Source organism: Scyliorhinus torazame, chromosome 1 (genome assembly GCF_047496885.1).
Source record: "Scyliorhinus torazame isolate Kashiwa2021f chromosome 1, sScyTor2.1, whole genome shotgun sequence".
Classification (NCBI taxonomy): domain Eukaryota; kingdom Metazoa; phylum Chordata; class Chondrichthyes; order Carcharhiniformes; family Scyliorhinidae; genus Scyliorhinus; species Scyliorhinus torazame.
This window is the reverse complement of record NC_092707.1, coordinates 135,878,658-135,905,991: the sequence shown is the minus strand read 5'-3', so window position 1 is coordinate 135,905,991 and position 27,334 is coordinate 135,878,658. Positions and strand designations below refer to the sequence as shown.

General features: G+C 51.3%; 1 protein-coding gene across 1 annotated transcript; it reads right to left on the bottom strand.

Annotated features, from left to right (window-relative positions):
- Positions 1 to 228: 228 nt before the first annotated feature.
- LOC140413089 (XK-related protein 8-like) lies at positions 229 to 27,334 on the bottom strand. The gene is made up of 3 exons (XM_072500875.1): positions 26,751 to 27,334; positions 13,423 to 13,613; positions 229 to 5,092 (listed from the first exon to the last, which is right to left on the bottom strand). The coding sequence occupies exons 1-3, from the start codon at positions 27,077 to 27,079 to the stop codon at positions 4,371 to 4,373; spliced, it is 1,242 nt and encodes a 413-aa protein (XP_072356976.1). The 5' UTR covers positions 27,080 to 27,334; the 3' UTR covers positions 229 to 4,370.

The following is a 27,334-nucleotide window of genomic DNA, read 5'->3' as shown; positions in this document are numbered from 1 at the left end:
AGAGACTTTCTCGAATAAATGTTTGCAGAATATGGTGAATTCTTTGACAAAGTGTCTCAGAAAGCTTTTCAATGTGTTTTAAATACCTCTTCAATTCAGGCAGTATATGAGCATTAGAAGGTGATAATCTTTTAAGTGGCACTCAAATGTCGCAGCAATGACTTGTTTACTTCATATCAGATAGTCACTGCTAGGAGGGTTCAGTAAATCAAGTATTATCCACCAAAATAGTGTCCAGTCTCTTTATTAAGTGTTAGCAGGCAATTTATCTGTCAAACGGCCCCTCAACAACCCCCTGAATGGCTGTTACTGATTCTGGCTTCAATTCCTTTATCTAGAATAAAGAAAGAGCATCTTCCATGACCACTGAACATCCCAAAGCACTTTGCACCCAATGAAAGACGTTTGAAGTGTAGTCAAATGTAAGAAACATGGCAGTCAATTTGAGCAGAGCAAGTTTCCCACAAACAGCAATGGGATAATGGCCAAGTAATCTGTTCCTTTTTGTGATATTGGTTGAGAGATAAACATTCACCAGAACACCAGGGATAATGCGCCACCTATTTTTCAAAATAGTGCCGAGGGATGCTTCATATCCACCTGACGGAGCTTCAGTTCAACAGCTCAGGTGGAATTTTTCAGCCGTTTCCGCTAGCGGTCCCGCTGTCAGTGAGCCCCCTGCCGCAGGTTTCCTGGCAGCGGTGGTGGGGGGGAGGAGGGGGTGCGCATACAACAGGAAACCCCATGGACAGCAGCTGGACCAGAAGATCCTGCTGGCGGCTAATGGTGGGCAGCCTCTGCCGTCGCGAACCATGCCGTGAGGGGCGCAGAAAATCCTGCCCCTCATCTGAGAGACAGCGCCGCGATCAGTGCAGTACTCCTACAATACTGCAGTGGAGCTGCTGCCTAGATTGTCGTAATCAAAGCCTGGAGTGAGACTTGAACCCAAAACCTCCCGGGTCACAGGCAAGAGTGCGACAACTAACAAAATGGCAGCTGTTGTATTTCTGTTTGTTTAATACAAACTTATCAGTCTTATATATGACTGGTAAACTAAATATAGTTTCAGTTTATTTGAAGATGAAGTTCAGAATTGCACAGCAGAGAGTTTTACTATAAAGATTCAATAGCTATTGTTAACAGGAAAATACAGTGCAATTCTTTCACATCACATGCTGCCAGATAAACTGAAAGCTCCTCTGAACTGAATGCTGGTTACATGGTTTACATCCTAGATACTTAATTATTAGATTATTCTCTTTTAAAGTGATATCACAAAAGCAGCTTATGCTAAACACACAATAAAAGAGCATTGCAGATTCAGACCCTACCTTTTCCACCTTTCCAGCACTTAAGTGTCTAAAGTGTTCAGTAAAATGGCCTGCTTGATCTTATGATAATTCTACCGTTGTTTAGAAATTCGGAGTTAGATTTTTTCTTTTACCAATCTGTACAAATGTCTCTTTTCACCAGAACGTGTGTCCTTCTGACAAACTTGTGGAAGTGCATGGCTTGAAGATATATAGCCTCTTAGAATTACAATTACAAAAATCAAAGCAAGAATTCACAAGTTAGCAACAGGACTTCTTCCACAAACCTCACAACACTCTGAGACTTTGCTTTCCTCCAATTCTGTCCCTCAGAGTACTCCAAGCATCCTTCAACCCACGATTGGTGCCTGTACCTTCATGTGTCTAAGCTCGAAGCTCTGGAATTCCCGCCGCACAGTAAAGGCCCTTTGCATATCATTAGTGGGCCTGCCCCGGTGTTCTCTGAGGCCTCCGCAATTCTCCGTCTCCTCTGGGGAGAATTCCCGACATTCGCTTGTGCTTTAAAAATTAAGAACTAGGCACCTTGGCTGATGAGGGAGAGGTAGGACACGAAGAGGCGCAACCGTGGGTTGCCGGGCTGGATACTCGCCGGCTGGCTGGAAGGATAGGGGGCCCTGCCAGGGATTTGGGGGGGGAGGGGAGGGCATCGGGCCAGGGTGACCCCCCACGGGAACGAGACAGTGTCCAGGCATGGACCGCCATTACTGCGGCCTGCAAGGCAGCTATCTTTCTGAACAGCCAACTGACCACCCATCTTGGCCTTGGTTCTGCAGAGTAACACCAGCCGTATGGCTGCTCCCACCCCACCATCCCCTGTACCCCACCCTTCTGCCATTCGAATCCCCCCCAAAGTGACTGCCACCCACTGGTGGGGCATCACACAGCCCACCCAAGGGCAACACCCACAGTAGCCCCTAAAGGGGGACACCGGACAGGAGCTGCAGAGCGTACTGCTGGCATGGGCAGCACCAGCCAATGATTCTCCTGGCAGTAGGGAGGGGTGCCAGAGCCAGAGGCCCCCATGGTGGCAGGCACTGACGGGGCCAGGGGTACGGGGATAGGGGCAGAGTCCACAATGCCAACCGGGGTCATTGTGTAGCCTGGTGGACCTGGTTGGGCACGGTGGTACGCACCATACTAACATGGCTAAAACTTCTATGATTCTATTGCGGGCAACTGGGACTAGCTTAATGGTAAAAACTGGGCGGCATGGACTGGTTGGGCCGAAGGGCCTGTTTCCATGCTGTAAACTTCTATGATTCTATGATTCTATGAAGATATCAGGGCGGAGCTGACGAAGAGGCGTGCAGAATTCAACAGGGCCAAGGCGGTATTGCACCGAAAGAAAATTCGGTTTGGGGAGTTGCACCTGGCGAAACTGTGAGTCGCATATGAAGGCTGGAAGTATTATTTTGAAATGTCAGAAGAGGCAAATGACTTTATAAGAGATCACTGGGAGAAAATTGAGAATTGAGAGGAGATTATTGGGATGTACAGGAGGTGGAGGGGGGGGGTGGGGGGGCAGGTCTGGAGAGGGTGGGAGATTTGTATCTGGAAGGGCAGTTTGTGGGTTTGAACCAGCTGCGGGGGAGATTTGAGTTGCAGAGGGGAAGTAAATTTAGGTATATGCAGGTGCGGGACTTCGCAAGAAAGGAATGGAGGCCGTTTCCCAGATTGCCGGGCTATACCCCGCTGGAGCAATTGTTGGTTTCGGACATGTCGGGAGAGGGTAGGATTAGGGATATATATGGGTGGGTTGGGGAGCGGGGGGGGGCGCAAGAGATGAGGATCAAGTGCAAATTTGAGGAGTTGGGGGGGAATAGATTGGGGTCTGTGGTATGAGGCGATGGGCAGGGTGAACGTAACCTGCTGCGTGTAGATGAACTTGATTCAGTTCAAGGTCGTGCACAGGGTGCATATGACTCGGGCAAGGATGAGTGGATTTTTTCATGGGGTGGCTGACAAGTGTGAGAAGTGCGAGTGGGAGCCAGCGAATCATGTGCACATGTTCTGGGGCTGTGAGAAGCAGGAAAGGTGTTTGGGACGTTGTCCAAAATTGTAGTGGAGTTCAGGCTGGACCCAATGGTGGTGATCTTTGGGGTATCAGATATGCTGGGGTTGATGGAGGAGTGGGGGGAATGATGTTGTGGCCTTCACCTCTCTAATTGCCCAGTGGAGGATCTTGTTGAATTAATGGGTGGATATGCCACCGGGGGTGGTGACCTGGCTGGGGGGTGGGGACTGTATGACGGTCGGAAAAGATCTTCTCCGGTTGGAAAAGATCAGATTTGAGTTGAACGTGTCGAAAGAGCGCTTTGAGGCACGGTGGGGGCTATTCATGACAAAGTTTGAGGAATTGTTCATCGCGGGGGGAGGGGAGGGTGTAAAATGGGGAAAATTGTATAAACTGTAGGTTATTGGAGGTGTTTTTGTGTATGTTACTGTTCTTTTTTAGACCTGTTTGTAATAAAATACATTTTTTTAAAAAGTGAATGCGGGGACACAGATTTAGGATTAAATGTAAGAAACTTTGGACAAAGGGTGTAAGAAATTTGTGTTCCAAAGGTTCATAAATATCTTTTTAATGAAAAGTACAACCAGAATTCGTGGTTGAAGCAGAGATCGTGTCAACATTTAAGAATGGGATAGACAGTTAAATGAAAAGAAAGTAAAGAGAGATGGAAATTGGGACAAGCATATGGGGTTAGAATTACTGCTTATGCGGTTTGACCCAATTTCTGTATTGTAATTTCTATGGGTGATCATCGGAGGAGGTTCCCTTAATACTCAGGATTGGCATCTCCATTCATTGATGCTGATTTTAAGCAAATAAATTTGTTGTCACTCATTGTGTCACCTGACAATGACAGGAGACGAGAACGTTGGAACAAAAGTAATTGAAGAAGTACTCCTGATGCACACATTCCAACTGATCTATATCCTCCTGGTGCATTTTGATCTGAAATAAATACAGCAAATAGTTTCATGGCACAGAAAAAAAGCTTTGCATAAGTTGACATTCAGCGGAATTTTGGAGATTTAGATTTGAGTTTCCTCTATATTTGAGTGGCGTTTGTTTCCCTCGGGTTTTGGAGAGCAAAAAGAATTGGCGAGGATTTTCATTCTCTCATTTATCAAAGGTCTGCTCTCGCAGGTTGATCGGAACCCATCCTCTTGTAGACTGTCTGTTTCATCAGTTAGCGAGTATTCTGTTGTGACAGTAGGATGAAGATACTTGTAGTAAATGCACTTTACAATCACGCCAAGAAGATATGATGATGATATAGCAATAACAAGTGGGAGCATGTAGGAGGTAGTTAAAACTGGATCTTTATAGAGCCACCAAAATCCAACTAAAATCCCGCAATCCACTGCCATGAATGAGTGATAGATAATCTGTCTGATGCTTGTTTTTCCTTCCGCAATATTAAGCCAGGTGAAATACAAGATGACTGCCACTGTACCCCTGTAGAAGACCTCTTCAGGGCAGCTGTTCATGAAGTCTGTACCTTGTCGCCATGCCCAAATAAACATGGAGAGCCAAATAAGAGCAAAGTGCAAGAGTACATAGAATTTGAATATGGATGCAAACAAGGCTATGCTGAAGATCCTAGGACAGATGAACAGCAGGTTAAACACGAAATAAGACACCGCAGACATAAATCCAAGATGCATTTTGTTACGAAGAGATCTGCGCAGGGACTTTTGAAAGTCCAGATGAGCCCAGGCAATGGAGAGGAAACAAGCCACAATGGAGAAATCTGAAAAGCGGAATAGCGAGAGGACAATACATGAGAAAGTTGATCATGATTGTTTAAACATTTTATTTAATGGCACAGAGAATATGATGTTTTGGGTGGAAAACTGCCATACTCTGATTCCCCTTTAAGGGATTAATAGCATTTCAATAGTAATAGTTTTTTAGTTTATAAAATACTTGGCAATTACGATACAATATTGTGCACAAGGAATCTGCTATTGTGTGGCTTCAATGAAGGAAGCCATCTTTGGGTACCATTTCATCACTCCTTAACCTGCTGTGCAGTTCTCAAAGTTACAAATATCATTCAGTTATATAAAACAACTTCCCTTTCAAATCAAACAAGAATTAAGTTATGGAGTGCCACAACATCATTCCCCCCACCCCTCCATCAACTCCGGCATATCTGTTATTTTTCACCTAACATTCCCTTCTCCGTTTGTTGTAAAATGTTTTGGGAGTTGAAATTAGCCAAATGACTTCCGGTTGCGGCTATGCCTAGTTAGGTCGCACGTTCGGCAGCTCCCGCCAAGAACGGACTTTTGGGCCCTTTTGAGGAGCCCCAGCGGCCCCTGTACAATGGTTCCCAGTGTGGGAAGGCGATAGTAAGGTTCCCCCAGCACTGTATGGAGTGGAGCGACCAAAAAAGTGGTTTTGGAGCAGCGAAGAGAGCGGGGGAGGAAAAGCAAGATGGCGGCGGGTGGAGATCAAGCAGCGTGGGCACAGTGGTCGCGGGAGCAGCAAGAGTTCCTTAAAAACTGCTTTGCAGAGCTGAGGGCAGAAATGCTGGCGCCAACGAAGGCGTCGATCGAAAAGCTGGTGGGGACCCAGAAGGCCCAAGGGGCGGCGATTCGAGAGGTGCAGCAGAAGGCCTCAGAGAACGAGGACGAGATTTTGGGCCTGGCGGTGAAGGTGGAGGCGCACGAGGCGCTACACAAGAAGTGGCAGGAGAAGTTTGAGGACCTGGAGAACAGGTCGAGGAGGAAGGATCTTCAGATTCTGGGTCTCCCTGAAGGAGTGGAGGCGTCCGACGCTGGGGCATATGTAGTTACAATGCTCAACACGCTGATGGGCGTGGGAGATTTCCCGAGGCCCCTGGAACTGGATGGGGCTCATCGAGTCCTGGCGAGGAGACTTAAAGCCAACGAGCCGCCAAGGGGTGTAGTGGTGAGGTTCCACCGCTTTATGGACAGAGTGCATCCTGAGATGGGCGAAGAAAGAACGGAGCAGCAGGTGGGAGAATACGGAGATCCATGTCTACCAGGACTGGAGGGCGGAGGAGGCCAAGGCGGTTCTCCATCGGAAGGGGGTGAAGTTTGGAATGCTGCAGCCAGCGCGATTGTGGGTCACGTTTCAGGACCGTCACTACTATTTTGAGACGCCAGATGAGGTGTGGACCTTTATTCAGACTGACAAGCTGGACTCGAACTTAGGGTTTGTTGTGGGGGGGGGGGCGGTGTTCACTGTATTTTGGGGGTGTTCTTCTTCTGGTTTCAGGTTGAGAAGCGGGGAAATGGGAAGGGGTGAGTGGATATGATGTGGGGGCTGTGTGAGAGTGTGGGCGCCGGTACTGTAGGGGCAGGTCCCCGCTGATGAAGGGGGGGGGTTGGAAGCCTGGGGTTGGGGAGCTGGGGCGAGGTCGCACAAAAAGGAGCTTACCCATAGGGGGCAGGGCCAGCTCAGATGGAAAGCGCGGGCATTTTCCCGTGCTGGGGAGGGGCGGGGCCTGGGGGGGAAGGGTGGTGCTGGAGGAGAGCGCACATTGATCGACAGGGGGGAGGTGGGGGGATTCACACACTGGGGAGTTGTTGGAATGGCGGGAGTGGCCGGGGTCAGCAGGAGTCAGCTGACTTACGTGAGTGTAATGGAGGGAGCAAAATGGCTGGACGGTGATATGGCTTGGGGGGGGGGGGGGGGAACTGGGTTGCTGCTGTATTGGCCAGAGGGGAGTTGAAGGTAGAAGAGGGAGTCGGGGTGGGGGTCCGCTGCTTGGGGGACTGGAGGCGCGGGCACGTGGTTGGCCTAAAAAAGGGGATGGCTAGTCGGCGCGGGAGGGGGGGGGCGAGTAGCCCCCTGATCCGGCTGATAACATGGAATGTGAGGGGCCTGAATGGGCCGGTCAAGAGGGCCCGGGTGTTCGCGCACTTAAAGGGACTGAAGGTAGACATGGTCATGCTCCAGGAGACACACTTGAAGGTGGCAGATCAGGTCAGGCTGAGAAAGGGATGGGTAGCGCAGGTCTTTCATTCAGGGCTGGATGCGAAGAACAGAGGGGTTGCGATACTGGTGGGGAAGCGGGTGTCGTTTGAGGCGATGAATATTGTGGCGGATAATGGAGGTCGATACGTGATGGTGAGTGGTAGGTTGCAGGGGACGCGGGTGATACTGGTGAACGTATATGCCCCGAACTGGGATGATGCCGGACGTATGTTGGGTCGGATCCCGGATCTGGAGGCAGGGAGCTTGATAATGGGGGGGGGGGGGGGGGGGGGGGGGGGGGGGGGGGGGGGGGCGTGGCGGGGGGACTTCAACACGGTCCTGGACCCAACACTGGACCTTTCCAGGTCCAGGACGAGTAAGTGGCCAGCTGTGGCCAAGGTGCTCAGGGGGTTTATGGACCAGATGGGGGGACTGGATCCGTGGAGGTTTTCCAGGCCGGTGGCCAGAGAATTTTATTTTTTCTCTCACGTCCATAAAGCCTATTCCCGGATAGATTTCTTTATAATGAGTAGGGCACTAATCCCGAAAGTGGAGGGAACGGAATATTCGGCTGTAGCCATCTCGGATCACGCCCCGCATTGGGTGGAGCTGGTGTTGGCGGTGGGGTGGGGGGGGGGGGGACCAGCGCCCGTTGTGGCGCCTCGATGTGGGACTGTTGGCAGATGAGGAGGTATGCGGGAGTGTATTCAAAGATGCATGGAGGCCAACGACAATGGGGAGGTGCAGGTGGGGGTAGTCTGGGAGACTCTGAAGGGGAGAGCTAATTTCCATTAGGCCCCATAGGGAGAAGAGAGAGAGGAGGGAGAGATTGGTGGGGGAGATATTAAGGGTGGACAGGAGCTATGCAGAGGCCCCCGAGGAGGGGCTGCTTAGGGAGCGACGAAACCTCCAAATGTAATTTGATCTATTGACCACGGGAAAAGCAGAGGCGCAGTGGAGGAAAATGCAGGGGGCAGTATATGAGTAAGGGGAGAAGACGAGCCGGATGCTGGCACATCAGCTTCGTAAGAGGGAGGCGACGAGGGAGATTGGTGGAATTAGAGATAGAGGGGGGAATACGGTGCGGAGTGCGGTGCGAATAAGCGAGGTATTTAGTGACTTCTATGGCGATCTGTACAGGTCTGAGCCCCCGGAGGGGGGGGGGGGATGTGGCGATTCTTGGACCAACTGAGGTTCCCGAGGGTGGGGGAGGAGCAGGTGGCTTGTTTGGGGGCGCCGATTGGGCTGGAGGAGCTGGTTAAAGGATTGGGGAGCATGCAGGCGGGGAAGGCCCCAGTACCGCACGGGTTCCCGGTTGAATTTTACAGAAAGTATGTGGACCTGCAGGGCCCATTGCTGGTGAGAACTTTTAATGAGGCGAGGGAGGAGGGGACTCTGCCCCCGACCATGTCCCGGGTGCTGATCTCGTTGATTTTGAAGTGGGATCCATTGCAATGTGGATCGTATAGGCCGATTTCGCTCCTCAATGTAGACGCTAAGTTGTTGGCGAAGGTGCTGGCTACGAGGATTGAGGACTGTGTCCCGGGGGTGATCCATGAGGACCAGACGGGGTTTGTGAAGGGCAGGCAGTTAAACACGAATGTGCGGTGGCTCTTAAATGTGATCATGATGCCCTCGGTGGAGGGGGAAGTGGAGGTAGTGGCGGCTATGGACGCGGAGAAGGCCTTTGATCGGGGGGAGTGGGAGTATCTCTGGGAAGTGCTTGGGAGATTTGGGTTCGGGGAAGGGTTCATAAGATGGGTCAGGCTGTTATATAGGGCCCCAGTGGCGAGTGTGGCTACGAACCAGCGGAGGTCGGAGTACTTTAGGTTGTACCGCGGGACGAGACAGGGGTGTCCCTTATCCCCCTTGTTGTTTGCACTGGCAATTGAGCTGCTGGCCATGGCACTGAGGGAGTCTAGGAACTGGAGGGGATTGGTCTGGGGGGGGGGGGGGGGGGGGGGGTGGGGGAGGAACACCAGGTGTCGTTATATGCTGATGACCTGTTGTTATATGTTGCAGACCCAGTGGAGGGGATGGCGGGGGTTATGCCGATCCTTAGGGAGTTTGGGGACTTCTCGGGCTATAAGCTCAACGTGGGGAAGTGTGAGCTCTTTGGTGCATGCGGGGGACCAGGGAAGGGGGACAGACGAGCTACCGCTGAAGAGGACGGAGAGGAGCTTCCGATACCTGGGGATCCAGATAGCTAGGAGCTGGGGGGCCCTGCACAAGCTCAATTTGACACGGTTGTTGGAACAGATAGAGGAGGACTTCAAGAGATGGGATATGCTGCCACTCTCCCTGGCGGGTAGGGTGCAGTCAGTCAAGATGACGGTCCTCCCGAAGTTCTTGTTTGTGTTCCAGTGCCTGCCCATTCAAATCGCCAAGGCTATTTTTAAATGAGTAAGCAGGAGTATTATGGGATTTGTATGGGCAAATAAGACCCCGAGGGTGAAGAGGGTGTTTTTGGAGCGTAGCGGGAACAGGGGGCGGCTGGCGCTGCCGAATCTATGTAGCTATTATTGGGCAGCTAATGTGGCGATGATCCGTAAGTGGGTAATGGAGGGAGAGGGGGAGGTGTGGAAGAGGCTAGAGGTGGCGTCTTGTGTGGGTACGAGTCTGGGGGCGCTGGTGACGGCACCGTTGCCGCTTCCGCCGACAAAGTACACCACCAGTCCGGTGGTGGCAGTGACTCTGAAGATCTGGGGGCAGTGGAGGCGACATATTGGGGCCTAATGGAAATTAGCTCTCCCCTTCAGAGTCTCTCATTTAAAAAAAGCCTTGGCCTCGGTCTGGTCCCCAATACGAGAGAACCACAGGTTCGTTAAGGGTAGGATGGATGGGGGGTTTCTGAGCTGGCAGCGGGCTGGGATTAAAAGAATGGGGGACCTATTCATCGATGGGACTTTTGCGAGCCATGGGGCGCTAGAGGAGAAATTTGGGTTACCTCCCGGGAATGCTTTTAGGTACATGCAAGTGAGGGCGTTTGGGAGACGGCATGTGAGGGAATTTTCGCTGCTTCCAGCATGAAGGATTCAGGACAGGGTGATTTTGGGTTAATGGGTCGGAGAAGGCAAGGTCTCAGCGATCTATCAGGAACTGCAGGAGGCGGAGGAGGCCTCGGTGGAGGAGTTAAAGGGTAAGTGGGAGGAGGAGCTGGGGGAGGAGCTGGATGAAGACCTTTGGGCTGATGCCCTGAGTAGGGTTAATTCTTCCTCCTCTTGCGCCAGGCTCAGCTTAATACAGTTCAAAGTTGTCCATAGGGCGCATATGACAGGGGCGAGGTGGAGGGGTGGAGGACAGGTGTGTGAGGTGCTCAGGGAGCCCAGCAAATCACATCCACATGTTCTGGACATGCCCGGCATTGGAGGGGTTCTGGAGGGGCTTTGCGAGGACTATGTCCAAAGTGATGAACACCCGGGTCAAGCCGAGCTGGGGATTGGCATTATTTGGGGTAGCGGACGAGCCGGGAGTGCAGGAGCCGAAAGAGGCCAGTGTTCTGGCCTTTGCGTCCCTGGTAGCCCGGCGGAGGATCCTACTAAAGTGGAGGGATGCGAAGCCCCCAAGCGTGGAAGCTTGGATTAACGATCTGGCAGGGTTCATCAAGCTGGAAAGGATAAAGTTTGCCTTGTGGCAACCGTTCCTGGACTTTCTCGCGGAACGTTAGGTGGAGGTCAACAGCAGCAGCAATCCGGGGGGGGGGGGGGGGTTTGGTTTTTCTGTTTTGTTTATGATAGAGTGGGGCGTTTTCCTTACTGGCGTGTTTATTTGTTAAATGGGGGTTATTGTACTTTGTTGGAAATCTCATGTATAATTTTTGCTTGTTTTGTGCTTTATTCTTTTTTTTTTCTGGTTGGAGTGTTTTGTTGAAGATCGTTGAAAATTTGAAGAAATATATTTAAAAAAAAAAGAAATTAGCCAAGGGGTCATCATCTAGTGACACTTCTTAGAAAGTGGTTATGTGGCATGGAATGGTGCCTCCTACTCTAAATAGCCTGTTAACCCACATGGCCCGATTTTAACTATGGCTCAGAGGAAGGATTGTGAGGGAGTTAAAATCTGGCTCCTGTAATGTTTCTGGATTCCATCTGAAGAAGAGTCAGTATGTGAAGGACAGGGCTCCCTGAAACTAATTCACAATAATATTGGCCTCGGAATAAATGATTTTGCAAAGTGGCGGAGTGAGGAAAAAGGGTCAACTTTTTAAATAGTTACTAAATTGTGCGAATACCTCAGTGATACAGTTCTCAAGGAAAAATAACTTGTTCCTTTTTTTAATAGATTGGTCTGAACAGCGAAGGATTATTTTTTATATGTGGGAGCAAATGTATGTTGAACAACTGCTGTCAGAAGTGGTTCTGAAGAGCGTTATGGTGGTGTAGTGTTTAGCACTGCTGCATCACTGCGCCAAGGCCCCGGGTCACTGTCTGTGTAGAATTTGCACATTCTCCCTGTGACTGCGTGGGTCTCACCCCCAAAACATAAAGATGTGCAGATAGGTAGATTGGGCACGCTAAATTGCCCCTTAATTGGAAAAATGAATTGGGTACTCTAAATTTAGAAGAAAAAAAGAAGTGGTTTTGATGCAAGAGGCCGTTGCAAATTTAAATTTACCATGTGCTTCCTTTAATTGGAATTTCATTCTCACACCTGTATTAGTCAGTGGTACCAAGTGAAATCCATAAAGAGTGGCCTTTCCATTTAACCATAAATTCTTGAATTCCTCCATCCTGCTAAACTGGCATCAACCATAGTGGGTGTTGATTAGAAATCCAATCAAGGTGAGTAACATATTTGTTTCATTACTGAATTGGTATCTAGAGGCTTCTTCTAATTATCTGGATCATGAATTAAAATCCCACCATGACTACTGGGTTGTTGCGTAAACTCATCTGGTTCACTAAAGTCCTTTGAGGGAGGAAATCTGTCATCCTTAACCAGTCCGGTCTATATGAGACTCCAGGGCAATATGGTTGATTCTGTCACCTAGAATGCCACTCAGTTTCAAGAAGGCGGCTCACCACCACCTTCTCTGGAGCAATTAGGGATGAGCAATAAATGCTGGCCTAGCCTGAACTCCCACATCCTGTGGAAGAATAGAAATATGTTGTGGGGGGGCCAATGCACTGCATTGATGAGCCAATGACAAATGAGAGGAGAGTTTGTACGAAATCCAATTAGGGACAGAAAAATAGAATAAAATCCATCAAAGAAAGCTGAATGCAAAATGAGAACAAAAACACCACAGGTGAAATATTGAAATACAATGAAACAGAATTTACAATTAACTAGCGTCGCCTAACTAAAGTGAACTTATCACTGAGATGTCATCACAAAAATATTAAAACAGTGCCTGCAGAGGAAAATTAGAATTCCAAAGTGTACTTTGCCAATTGTATCAATTCTAATGTCATTTATTGGCCATCAAAATCAGAGAAATTCCTCCCTTTCTGATCTCACTAGGGTCTTTCTGTACAACTTGTACTCACAAACATGAGGCTCAAACAGAATCCGATGGCCCTCCTCAAACGGTTAGCTCCAAAGTATTGAGTTTTTTGGGTACCCAATTCTTTTTTCCAATTAAGGGGCAATTTAGCGTGGCCAATCCACCTACCCAGCACATCTTTGGGTTGCCGACATGGGGAGAATGTGCAAACTCCACACAGACAGTGATCCGGGGCTGGGATTGAACCCGGGTCCTCGGTGCCCTGAGGCAGCAGTGCTAACCACTACATCACCATGATGCCCCAGCCCCAAAGTATTGAGATGTCAGTCTTCTTCCCACCTAAAGCTGCTTTTGGAGTTTGTGGTATGAATACCATTTATCCCTGCCCCTCGCATTTGAATGTAGTTCCCGATGAGGCAAACTGGTTCATGAAAGCTTTCTATCTGCACAGCTTACTCTTTTGGCTTCCGAGAATAGCCATGCAAATTATACTTACTGGATCAAACTGGTTTTAAAAGGTGCAATTATATTAAACTGCTATTTAGAAACATTTAAAATCTATTTTTAAAAGTAATCAACTTGTTCTTCGTTTTGTATGTCACTACTTTAATCTCTGCTCTTCTTTTATGGTTTTTGGTTCATATGAAGGTGACTGGATGAAGCTGGAGGCAGTAGTTAGCACTTACACTGGTGAAGTTCCACCTGGTTCCTCAGCTGAATGATGTACAGCATCAGTATGAGTTGAGGAGCACTTTCGAAAATGATCTCAAAGAGTCGTAACATGCTGATATCGCTGACCAGGTAAATGGTATACTGCAGGTCCACAGTGTTCCTTTCTTTGTACGCTCGATACCCCAACTCTAGTGCTGTTGCATACCTGATGGAACGAAGTACAATTAATAAGGTAACAAATCTGGTGTATCTTGCACCTTTTTTGTGGACCTGAAGGTTGATTTGCATGAGGAAGATTATTCAGCCCATCATCACTCATCAATCTCAAAATTTACAGTTCCTCATTGCAGTACCCGACTATTAAACGATTCCCATAAATTCACCTATACCCAAAAACCTGTTCCAGATATTGATCATGCTTTGTGTGAAGAATTAGTTAACAACAACAATAACTTATATAGCACCCGTAACATCTCATTGCGCTTCACAGGAGCATTACAAAACAAAATATGACCCCGTGCCAGATAAAGGAGATATCAGATCAGATGTTCAAGAGCTTGGTCAAATAATTTGTTTTAAGGCATGTCTTTAAAGGAGGAAAGTGAAGTAGAGAGCTGTAGGGTAGGAATGCCAGAGCTTAAAGCCAAGGCAACAAAGGGCTCGGCTACACTGTGCAGCCATTAAAATCTGGGAGGCAAAAGAGGCCAAAATTAGAGGAGCACAGACATCTATCTCAGAGGGCTGTGTGGTTTGAAGAGGTTAAAAAGATAGTTGTGGGGGCGGCACAGTGGTTAGCACTGCTGCCTACGGCGCTGAGGACCCGGATTCGAATCCCGATCCTGGGTCACTGTCCGTGTGGAGTTTGCACATTCTCCCTGTGTCTGCGTGGGTTTCACCCCACAACCCAAAGATGTAGATGGATCAGAGGAGGTGGATTGGCCATGCTAAACTGTCGCTTAATTAGAAAAAAAATAATTGGGTACTCTTAAATTTATTTTTAAAATTTTAAAAAGATAGGGAGCGATGAGTGTGTGGAGGAAATTGTAAACAAGGATCAGAATTTAAAATTTTAAGTTAATGTTGTCTTCTGGCTTTAACTTTATGGTGCTGTTAAATATCTGCTGTACCCACTTTTTAAGGCCGAGGAATGCAAACAATGAACAAGTCCTCAAACCTTTCACAAGTTGGGATCACCCTTATGGCTGTTCCTTGCATGATAACAGGATTTGGAAGTGTCATCGAGAAAGCAGTTTTTGAATTGTAATCATTGTTGCAATGAAGGAGAACCCCGCAGCTAATCTGTGCATTGCGAGCTCCACAAATAGCAATGGGATAACAACTATCCAATCTATTTCAGTGGTTTTGTTTTTGGTATTCTTTCTGTACTCCACTGGAATGTCAACCTAGACTTCCTATACTCAGTCTCTGAAATGGGATTTGAAAGTATAGCCTCTGACTCGAGGCAAGAGTGCCAACAACTGAGCTACGCCTGAGAGTTCAGGTTAGAGAGAGCAGAGCCTGTTTTTGGGGCACTGCTGAAGTCCCCATCGCTGACTGCCAAAAGTTAAATCCTTCAGAACAACTGGTGGTGACGGTAAAGTATCAAATGGTACAGTTAAGCAAATAGAATATTAGTTTTGAAGTAGCCAAGGAGATTAGGACCAGGAGATGATAATTTAAACTAGTAAAACGCCCAAAGAAGAATCATATGGACTTCAAACGTTAACTGTTTCTTTTTCCATAGATGCTACAAGACCTATCGAGTTTTTTCAGCATTTTCTGTTTCTAATTTCAAACTCCGTAGTCAGTACAAATTTGTTTAAAGATAATAAATGTTTGAATGCATTACTAAACATCTGTATCAATAGTTTCCATTTGTTCAGTGATTATTTACATTGTGAAGCTAATAGGAACTGGCTTAAAACTGTTGTAATAGTAGTGAAAGGGGGAATGGAGAGACATATGACAATGATGAGAGGGAATGATTGGGATGGGGAGGATCACAGTCAGAAGGAAACAAAGATTAGTGAAGATACAGACTCCATTTAAATTTTGGAACTATATTTACGAGACACAATGTAACAAAAATAATGGGTGTCATGATATCCACATTAACATATCATGGTGCAATCACACACACACACTGATGGACAGGTAGATGAACCAACCAACACACACACACAACATCACAGCCAATCACCAGTGAGAGCACACGCACTATAAAACAGGGAACACCACAGTTCCCGCTCATTCTACCCGGAGATAGCTCAGAGCACAGAGCTCACAGCGTGCCACTCAGACATACACCTTGTGCTGAGTGCCTCACTAAGATAGTGCTAGGGCTGGGTCCACAGGTTAGCTGGTAAAGTACGAACCACAGCCAGAAGTTAATAGTTATTATTGTACAGAATAATAAAACAGAGTTGTACCATCTACAACTGTGTTGGTTCGTTTGTGTATCGGAACACCCAACACGACCTGATACCAGGATTGGAAACTTGCCAGCGACTGTGAGGCCTACCTGCACCTCTTCAGAGATCCGCCATCCTGCGCCATGGACACCATCAGCCTGCCTCAGCCGCTCCAAATCGCTGGACATCTCGGCGTCAACTGGAAGCTGTTTAAACAGCGCTTCCAGCTCTTGCTAGAAGCCACAGACAGGGCGAATGCATCGGACACCAGGAAGATCGCCGCCCTCCTCTCCACGGCGGGGCAACACGCCATCCACATCTACAACTCCCTGGCATTCGCGGAAGGCGAGGACAAAATGAAGTACAAGACGGTCCTTCTAAAATTTGAGGAACACTTCAGCGTGGAAGTTAATGAGAGCTTCGAGAGGTACCTCTTCCAACAGCGCCTGCAGGGTAAGGATGAGCCTTTTCAATCTTATCTAACACACCTCCTTATCCTCGCGCAGTCCTGCGGCTATGAGGCCACCTCCGACTCCATGATACGGGATCAGATAGTTTTTGGGGTCACCTCGGACACCCTACGCCAGCAGCTCCTCAAAATAAAGCGCCTCACCCTTGCCACCACCATCGAGACCTGCGTCCTCCACGAAAACGCGACCAGCCGGTACTCCCAATTCCAGGCGGTCGAATCGGCACGGCTGGGGTCCTACGAGCCCGAGCGGGTCCACTCGATCGAATTCCTCCCGGCCCGCGGCCCGGACGAGGGCGGCCATTTGGCGTGCTTTCCGAGGCCTCCCGCGCTTGTACGCGCCAGAAGAGGGGACGTCGACGCAGAGGGACGTGATGCGCAGGCGCGCTCTACGCAGGACCGCACCGCGCATGCGTGGTGGCGCACCGAACGCCATGACGTCACGACATGCGACAACTGTGGATCTGCACACTTTTTTTAAAAATATATATTTATTCAAATTTTCCAACAGATTTTCAACAAACCCCCCCCCCCAACAAAAAGAAAGAAACAAGAACACAACAATCAAAAATTATACACAAATTATACATTAGATTTCCCCCATATACAATAACCCCCCCATATGACATTTAAAAGCACCAATAGGGAAGCCCCCCCCCCCACAACCCACCCAAACGCCCCTCCAAAAGAAACCCCCCTTCCCTTGGCCCCCCCCCCCCCGCCCCTGGGCTGCTGCTGCTACTGACCTCCTCCTAACGCTCCGCTAGATATTCTAGGAACGGTTGCCACCGCCTGAGGAGCTCCTGCACAGACCCTCGCAAGGCAAACTTTATCCTCTCCAGCTTGATGAACCCTGCCATGTCATTGATCCAAGCTTCCACACTAGGGGGCTTTGCATCCTTCCATAATAGCAAAATCCTCCGCCGGGCTACCAGGGACGCAAAGGCCAGAATACCGGCCTCTTTCGCCTCCTGCACTCCCGGCTCGTCCGTTACCCCAAATAATGTCAACCCCCAGCTCGGCTTGACCCGGGCTTTCACCACCTTGGACATAGTCCTCGCAAAACCCCTCCAAAACCCATCCAGTGCCGGGCACGACCAGAACATATGGACGTGATTTGCCGGGCTTCCCGAGCACCTCCCACATCTGTCCTCCACCTCAAAGAACCTACTCAACCTCGCCCCTGTCATATGCGCTCTGTGAGTAACTTTGAACTGTATTAGGCTGAGCCTGGCGCAAGAGGAGGAAGAATTAACCCTACTCAGGGCATCAGCCCACCGACCCTCATCTATCTCCTCCCCCAGCTCCTCCTCCCACTTACCCTTTAACTCCTCCACCGAGGCCTCCTCCTCTTCCTTCAGCTCCTGGTAAATCGCCGAAACTTTGCCTTTTCCAACCCATACGCCCGAAATCACCCTGTCCTGAATCCCCTGTACCGGGAGCAGCGGGAATTCTCTCACCTGCCGCCTCACAAACGCCCTCACTTGCATGTACATGAAAGCGTTTCCCGGGGGTAACCCAAACTTCTCCTCCAGCGCCCCTAGGCTCGCAAACGTCCCATCGATGAACAGGTCCCCCATTCTTCTAATCCCTACCCGATGCCAGCTCCGAAACCCCCCGTCCATCCTTCCCGGGACAAACCGATGATTCTCCCGAATCGGGGACCAAACCGAGGCTCCCACCTCGCCCCTGTGTCGCCTCCATTGCCCCCAGATCTTCAACGTCGCCGCCGCCACCGGACTCGTGGTATACCTTGTCTGCGAGAGCGGCAGCGGTGCCGTCGCCAGCGCCCTCAGGCTCGTGCCCACACAGGACGCCATCTCTAACCTCTTCCACACCGCCCCCTCTCCCTCCATTACCCACTTACGGATCATCGCCACATTGGCTGCCCAATAATAGCCGCACAAATTCGGCAGCGCCAGCCCCCCCCCTGTCCCTGCTACGCTCCAGAAACACTCTCTTCACCCTCGGGGTCTTATTCGCCCACACAAAACCCATGATGCTCCTACTTACCCGTTTGAAAAAGGCCTTGGGGATCATAATGGGAAGGCACTGGAACACAAAGAGAAACCCCGGGAGGCCAGTCATTTTGACCGACTGCACCCTACCCGCTAGTGAGAGCGGCAGCATATCCCATCTTGTAAAATCCTCCTCCATCTGCTCCACCAACCGCGTCAAATTGAGCTTGTGCAGGGCCCCCCAACCCCGAGCTACTTGGATCCCCAGGTACCGAAAGCTCCTTTCCGCTCTCTTCAGCGGTAGCTCGTCTATCCCCCTACCCCGGTCCCCTGAATGCACCACAAAGAGCTTAGGATCCGCATGACCTCTGCCATCCCCTCCACTGGATCTGCCACATACAGCAACAGGTCGTCAGCATACAATGACACCCGGTGTTCCTCTCCCCCCCCCCGGACAAGTCCCCTCCATTTCCTGGACTCCGTTAGTGCCATGGCCAGAGGCTCAATTGCCAGTGCAAACAACAAGGGGGACAAGGGGCACCCGTGCCTCGTCCCCCGGTACAGCCGAAAGTACTCCGACCTCCGCCGATTCGTAGCCACACTAGCCACCAGGACCTTATATAGCAGCCTGACCCAGCTGATGAACCCCTTCCCGAACCCAAACCTCCGCAACACTTCCCAAAGATACTCCCACTCCACACGGTCAAAGGCCTTCTCCGCGTCCATAGCTCCCACTACCTCCGCTTCCCCTCCACCAGGGGCATCATAATCACATTGAGGAGCCTCCGCAGATTTGTATTTAATTGCCTACCCTTCACAAATCCCGTCTGGTCCTCATGAATCACCCCCGGGACACAGTCCTCAATTCTCGTAGCCAGCACCTTTGCCAGCAACTTAGCATCAACATTGAGGAGCGAGATCGGTCTATACGACCCACATTGCAGTGGATCCTTGTCCCGCTTCAGGATCAAAGAAATCAGCGTCCTAGACATTGTCGGGGGCAAGGTCCCCCCCCTCCCTCGCCTTATTGAAGGTCCTCACTAGCAACGGGCCCAGCAGGTCCCCGTATTTCCTGTATAATTCAACCGGGAACCCATACGGGCCCGGTGCCTTCCCCGCCTGCATGCGCCCAAATTCTTTAACCAGCTCCTCCAGCCCAATCGGCGCCCCCAAACCAGCCACCTCCTCCTCCTCCACCCTCGGGAACCTCAGCTGATCTAAGAATTGTCGCATCCCCTCCTCCCCCGCTGGGGGCTCAGATCTGTACAGATCCCCATAGAAGTCCCTAAATACCTTGTTTATTCTTACAGCACTCCGTCCCGTATTCCTCCCTCTACCCTTAACTCCACCAATCTCCCTCGCTGCCTCCCTCTTACGCAGCTGGTGTGCCAGCATCCGACTCGCCTTCTCCTCATACTCATACATTGCCCCCTGCGCTTTTCTCCACTGTGACTCTGCTTTCCTTGTGGTCAACAGGTCGAACTCTGTCTGGAGGTTCCGTCGCTCCCTGAGTAGCCCCTCCTCGGGCGCCTCTGCATACTTCCTATCCACCCTTAAAATCTCCCCCACCAACCTCCCCCTCCCCTCTCTCTTCTCATTGTGGGCCCTAATGGGGATTAGCTCTCCCCTGACCACCGCCTTCAGCGCCTCCCAGACTATCCCCACCAGCACTGCCCCGTTGTCGTTGGCCTCCAAATATCTTTCAATGCACCCGCGCACCGGCCCGCATACCACCTCATTCGCCAATAGTCCCACATCAAGCACCACAGCGGGCGCTGGTCCCTCTCCTCCCCCAACTCCAGCTCCACCCAATGCGGGGCGGGGTCCGAGATGGCTATGGCCGAATATTCCGTTCCCTCCACTTTCGGGATTAGCGCCCTACTCAAAATGAAAAAATCTATCCGGGAGTAGGCTTTATGGACGTGGGAAAAGAAGGAAAATTCCCTGGCCAGCGGCCTGACAAACCTCCATGGATCCACTCCCCCCATCTGGTCCATAAACCCCCTGAGCACCTTGGCCGCAGCCGGCCTCTTACCCGTCCTGGACCTAGAGCGGTCCAGTGCTGGGTGCAGCACCGTGTTGAAGTCCCCCCCCCCCAATTATCAAGCTTCCTACCTCCAGATCCGGAATCCGACCCAGCATGCGTTTCATAAATCCGGCATCATCCCAATTCGGGGCATATACGTTCACCAGTATCACCCGCACCCCCTGCAACCTACCGCTCACCATCACGTATCGACCTCCATTATCCACTACAATATTCATTGCCTCAAACGACACCCGCTTCCCCACCAGTATTGCGACTCCTCTGTTCTTCGCATCCAGCCCTGAATGAAAGACCTGCCCTACCCATCCCTTTCTCAGCCTAACCTGATCTGCCATCTTCAGATGTGTCTCCTGGAGCATAACCACGTCTGCCTTCAGTCCCTTTAAGTGCGCGAACACCCGGGCCCTCTTGACCCGCCCGTTCAGGCCCCTCACATTCCAAGTTATCAGCCGGATTGGGGGGCTACTCACCCCCCCCCCTGCCGACTAGCCATCTCCTTTTCTAGGCCAGCCACGTGCCCGCGCCTCCCGCACCCTCGAGTCCCCCAGGCGGATCCCCTCCCCGACCACCTCTCCTACTTCTGGGTCCCTTTTGGCCAATGCAGCAGCAACCCTGTTCCCCCCCTCCCCCCTCCCCCTGCTAGATCCACATCTAGCCATTTTGCTCCCCCCATGACACTCCCATAAGTCAGCTGACTCCTGCTGACCCCGGCCCCTCCCACCATTCCATCGACCCCCCAGTGTGACAATCCCCCCATCCCTTGGCAGTCAGCGTGCGGTCGTCTCCAGCACCACCCTCTTTCCTTCCCTACCGCGGGAAAAAGCCCGCGCTTTCCTGAGCCAGCCCCGCCCCCTCTGGCGCAGCTCCTTTTTGCGGCCTTACTCCAACTCCCCATCCCCGCGCCTCCACTCCCCCTCTTCCTCCGTGGGGCCCTGCCCCTCCAACACCGACGCCCACACTCTCCCACAGCCCCCACATCAAATCCATTCACCCATCCCCACCCAGCACTCAAACCCTGAGAACATTCCCCAAACACAGTAAACATCCCCCCACGACCAATCCTCAAATTGAGTCCAACTTTTCAGTCCGTATAAAGTTCCATGCCTCCTCGGGCTTTTCAAAATAGTGGTGCCGATCTTGGAACGTGACCCACAATCGTGCTGGCTGCAGCATCCCGAACTTCACCCCCTTCCGATGGAGCACCGCCTTAGCCCGGTTAAAACCAGCCCTCTTCTTAGCCACCTCCGCACTCCAGTCCTGGTAAATTCAGATCTCTGTGTTCTCCCACCTGCTGCTCCGCTCCATTTTGGCCCATCTCAGGACACACTCTCTGTCCATAAAGCGGTGGAACCTCACCACTACAGCCCTTGGCGGCTCGTTGGCTTTGGGTCTCCTTGCCAGGACCCGATGAGCCCCATCCAGCTCCAGGGGCCTCGGGAAAGCTCCCGCGCCCATCAGCGAATTGAGCATCATGCTTATATATGCCCCGGCATCGGGCCCCTCCACTCCTGCAGGGAGACCCAGAATCCGAAGATTCTTCCTCCTCGACCTATTCTTCAGGTCCTCGAATTTTTCCGCCCACCTCTTGTGCAGCACCTCCACCTTCACTGCCAGGCCCAAGATCTCGTCCTCATTCTCCGAGGCTTTTTGACGCACCTCCCGGATCGCCGCCCCTTGGGCCTTCTGGGTCTCCACAAGCTTCTCAATCGCCGCCTTCATTGGCGCCAGCATTTCTGTCTTCAGCTCCTCAAAGCAGCGTTTAAGAAACTCCTGCTGCTCCTGCGACCACTGCGCCCACGCTGCTTGGTCTCCACCCGCCGCCATCTTGCTTTTCCTCCCTCGCACTTTTCGCTGCCCCAGGATCACTTTTTTAACCGCTCCACTCCTGGTCCAATCCATATAATGTCGTGGAGACCTTGCTGTCACCTTCCCACACTGGAAGCCGTCGAACAATTGCCGTTGGGGCCCCTCTGGAGAGCCCAAAAGTCCGTTCCTGGCGGGAGCTGCCGAACATGCGACCTACCTCGGCATAGCCGCACCCGTAAGTCCTGATCTGCACACTTAAAGCGGCAATGTCCAGCCAAAACCCAACAATGCCTCCGCTGTGGCAGGTTGGGCCACTACGCTGCCTGCTGTCGAGCAGCTCAACCTGCCAACTCTCCGCAATTCCGCCAGCCTCGCAGGGACGTGCGGGCCATTCAGCCCCCATACACCGAGTCATACCCTGATGACGTGCAGACCGGTGATACCGACGACCGGGAACCCTTCCGCGTTGCGGTAATAAGACAGGAACCGGGTGTCCCCAAGTAGGACCCACCAGCCGATGCCAGTGCACAGCATTAATCCAGGCAATGAATGGTGTGCCACCCTAACAGTCAACCGATCACCAATCACATTCCACTTAGACACTGGTGCCTCCGCCAATCTCATTGCATGGTCAGCCTTCCACACCTTGAAGGTTAAACCACCGATCCGGCCATCCCATTGTCAGCTGGTTGATTACAACGGGAACATTATCCCGGCCATGGGGTCCTGCCAGCTCGAGGTTGCACACAATTCATACACAGCCACACTGTCCTTTGAGATAGTTGGATCCTCGAAGGACTCTCTGTTAGGCGCACAGGCGTGCAAGATCCTACACCTCATTCAGCGGTACACACTCTGTCTCCAGAAGGCACGTCCGATTTTCCGGATGAGGACTTTAGGGCGCAGCTCAACTCGCTCCTCGCCCACAACCAGGAGGTTTTCGAGGGCATGGGCACACTGCCCTACACATACAGAATACGGTTCAAACCGGACGCCACCCCGGTCATTCACGCACCTCGTAGAGTCCCAGCATCACTCAAGGACCGCCTCAAGCAGCAGCTGCAGGACCTGTAGGACCAAGGAGTGCTTTCCCGGGTCACGGAGCCAACGCCATGGGTCAGTTCCATGGTGTGCGTAAAAAAGCCCTCCGGCGAGCTCCGGATCTGCATCCACCCGAAAGACCTGAACAATAACATCATGAGGGAACACTACCCCATACCCAAACGGGAAGAAATCACGAGCGAAATGGCCCAAGCTAAAATTTTCACCAAGCTTGATGCCTCAAAGGGTTTTTGGCAGATTCAACTGGATCAGTCCAGCAGGAAGCTGTGCACTTTCAACACTCCCTTTGGCAGATACTGCTACAATAGGATGCCGTTTGGTATCATCTCGGCATCCGAGGTGTTTCATCGCATCATGGAACAGATGATGGAGGGCATCGAAGGTGTACGAGTATATGTTGATGACTTCATCATCTGGTCCACCACACCACAGGAGCACATCAGTCGTCTCCAGCGTGTCTTTGCACGGATACGAGATCACGGCCTGCGCCTCAACCGAGCCAAGTGCTCTTTTGGCCAAACTGAGCTAAAGTTTCTGGGGGACCACATATCCCGGTCAGGGGTGCGTCTGGATGCCGACAAAGTGGCAGCTATCGCAGCCATGCCGCAGCCGGCAGACAAGAAGGCAGTGCTACGCTTTCTCGGGATCGTCAACTTCCTGGGGAAGTTTATTCCCAACCTTGCCTCGCACACAACGGCTCTTTGCCACCTGGTCAAGAAGACAATGGAATTCCAGTGGCTGCCCGCACACCAGAAGGAATGGGAAGAGCTCAAGATCAAGCTCACCACCGCCCCGGTATTGGCCTTCTTCGACACTACTCGGGACACAAAGATCTCGACTGATGCCAGCCAGTCTGGCATTGGGGCGGTACTCCTGCAACGGGACGACACTGCATCGTGGGCCCCAGTCGCCTATGCCTCGTGGGCCATGACCCCCACAGAACAGCGCTATGCGCAGATTGAAAAGGAGTGCCTGGGTTTGTTGACTGGCATCAACAAATTCCACAACTATGTGTATGGTCTTCCGCAGTTTGCTGTGGAGGCCGACCATTGCTCCCTGGTTGACATCATCCAGAAGGACCTCAACGAGATGACCCCTCGCCTCCAGCGCATTCTGCTCAAGCTCCGGAGGTATGACTTCCAATTTGTCTACACCCCAGGAAAGGACCTCATCATCGCGGATGCCCTGACAAGAGCAGTGAGTACACCGCCCGAATCGGAGGGGTTAGTTTGTCAGGTCGATGCACAAGTAGCCTTCACACCGGCCAATCTGCCGGTCACTGATGCACGTCTGGCCCACATTCGCCGTGAGACTGCGGCTGACCCCCTTCTACAACGTGTGATGTGCCACATGACGGAAGGGTGACTCAAGGGGCATTGCCCACAATTCTACAATGTCCGGGATGACTTGGCCGTCATTGATGGAGTCCTCCTAAAGTTGGACCGGATTGTGATCCCACACAGCATGCTTGTCCTCGAACAATTGCACGAAGGCCATCTTGGGGTTGAAAAGTGCAGGCGGAGGGCTCGAGAAGCTGTGGACTGGCTGGGCATCAGCGATGACACCGGCAACATGGTGCTCAACTGCCCCACCTGCCAAAGGTTTCAGCCGGCACAACCCCCTGAGACACTTCAGCCCCATGAGTTGGTAACGTCCCCCCGAGCGAAGGTGGGTGTGGACCTCTTTCATGCACTCGGCAGGGACTACATCATAATAATTGACTATTTTTCCAATTATCCGGAGGTCATACGCCTGCACGACTTGACATCATCAGCTGTCATCAGAGCATGTAATGAAACCTTCGCTCGCCATGGAATTCCGCTCACCGTCATGTCCGACAACAGGCCCTGTTTTGCGAGCCAAGAATGGTCTTCTTTTGCCGCTTCACACACGTGACGTCCAGCCCTTTGCATCTCCAGTCGAATGGCAAGGCGGAAAAAAGCGTCCATATCGTGAAGCGGCTCCTCTGCAAGGCTGCTGATGCCGGATCGGATTTCTGTTTAGCCCTGCTGGCCTAACGCTCGGCCCCACTGTCCACAGGCCACTCGCCAGCCCAGCTGTTGATGTGTCGCACCCTCAGGACCACTGTGCCGTCCATTCATGTTCCTAAACCCGACCACGCTCCAGTACTGCAAAGGATGCGACAGCAGCGTGTTCAGCAGAAGGTGGCACATGACGCTCGGGCAACTGATCTTCCTGCCCTGGCGCCTGGAGACAACGTCCGCATACACCTACCGGAGGGTGGCTGGTCGGCAACCGCCAAGGTTCTCCGCCGCGTGGCCCCCCGTTCGTTCCTGGTTCGCCTGCCTGATGGCTCCATTCGCCGGCGTAATCGGCGGGCCCTTCGGCTGCTTCCGCACTCGCTACGTGATCATGCACCGGTGCCACGCCCTTCTGTTGTCCCTGATGTCGACTTCATGGAACTTCCTGCCACTCTGCCTATTCCTCTCTCGCCCGTGGTCAGGCCCATTCCTCAGCCGGTGGATCCTGACCCACCCTTGAGGTGGTCAACCCGAATTCGTCGCCCACATAATAGACTGGACTTATGAGCCTGTTTGAACATTGGACTCACTGCATTGTTGTGCAATACGGTTAATGTGTTTCTTTGTTGTCGTTCCAGGAGTTCTCTTTCGATATTTGATGGTTGCATTTGTTTTGTTCGTGGTACAACCTCGTTGCTATGTTGCACCTGACACCTTCCTATGTATATAGTTTAGCCTCATGTACATGCTGTAAATATTGCACACACATACTCAGATGCACTCAGTACACACCAATATTTATTACCATGTAGGCACATATTCTTGTGAAAAGGGGGGATGTCATGATATCCACATTAACATATCATGGTGCAGTCACACACACACACTGATGGACAGGTAGTTGGACCAACCAACACACACACAACATCACAGCCAATCACCAGTGAGAGCACACGCACTATAAAACGGGGAACACCACAGTTCCCGCTCATTCTACCAGGAGATAGCTCAGAGCACAGAGCTCACAGCGTGCCACTCAGACATTGACCATGTGCTGAGTGCCTCACTAAGATAGTGCTAGGGCTGGGTCCACAGGTTAGCTGGTGAAGTACAAACCACAGCCAGAAGTTAATAGTTATTATTGTACAGAATAATAAAACAGAGTTGTACCATCTACAACCGTGTTGGTTTGTTTGTGTATCGGAACACCCAACACGACAATGGGGGCATCGCCAAGATATTAAAAGCAAATTACTGCAGATGCAGGTCTGACAGTAGTATGGAGAGAGAAGGGAGCTAATTTTTCGAGTCTGGATGTCAAAGCAGAACTTCACCTGGTCTGCAGGACAGAGTCCTCCAGATTCGAAACGTTAGCTCCGCCGCATGGAGAATCCCACCCGATGTTCCTGATTCTCTCCTCTAGGTCCAATTTACCACCAGGCCCTCTCCTGCTTTACTTTGTCCATTCACTTTCTATTTCTGCCCCCAGCCACTGTTCCTTTATTTAGTTTTCTCTTTTCTTTTCAAAACGTTTACTCACTCTGTCTCTCCCTCCCTCTGAGGCAGCACCGATTCTCTCTATCCCCCCGTACCCCAGCCACACTGACCTGATCAGGAATCCCAGCTGCAGCCCATGTAAGAGCCGCAAGACTCGATCTCCCATCTCGCACTTCAAGGCAGGAGAAAGCTCGGGATGGGAACGGTCTCGGAGCTGCTCCCGATCCCCGGCTAACCAGAACCAGCTGAATAGCTGGACGACCACCGAGCAAAAGATGATGAGGAACAACACGGTGCCCCCCCAGAAATAATCGCCTGCCAGGAAGAAACAGGCCAGCACCCAGACATCAGTGCCCAGGTCAAAGAGGAAAGTGACCAGCCCGAGCCAGATAAAGATCAGGTCGAGCACAGAGAAATGAAGCTCATCGTCCAAAGGCATATTCGAAACAAAAGAGGGCGAGGAAGGCCTGTCATTTACTTCGGAGCTGGTCGCTTTCTTGGACTTTGAAACATTTAAGTTCCTGTTTGTGTTGTTGCTGCAGAGTCGCCACTTCGCATCTTCCCTCTCCCGAAGGCAAACTGTTTCATTTCACTGCCAGCCGAGTTCCACTGCAATGCTTCAAGGGGATTTTGTTTCCTCGTAATTCTAGAGTAACTTTGTATTCAAAATGCAACTTGGGAAGTGAATGCAATT

What these genes read in the sequence shown, in the direction of transcription:
- LOC140413089 (XM_072500875.1), bottom strand. Translation starts at nt 27,079, where the DNA reads ATGCCTTTGGACGATGAGCTTCATTTCTCTGTGCTCGACCTGATCTTT. An exon ending in CAGCTGGGATTCCTGATCAG is followed by an intron (nt 13,614 to 26,750) that starts GTCAGTGTGGCT and finishes TCGTTCCATCAG; the next exon opens with GTATGCAACAGCACTAGAGT. An exon ending in CCAGGTGGAACTTCACCAGT is followed by an intron (nt 5,093 to 13,422) that starts GTAAGTGCTAAC and finishes TCCGCTTTTCAG; the next exon opens with ATTTCTCCATTGTGGCTTGT.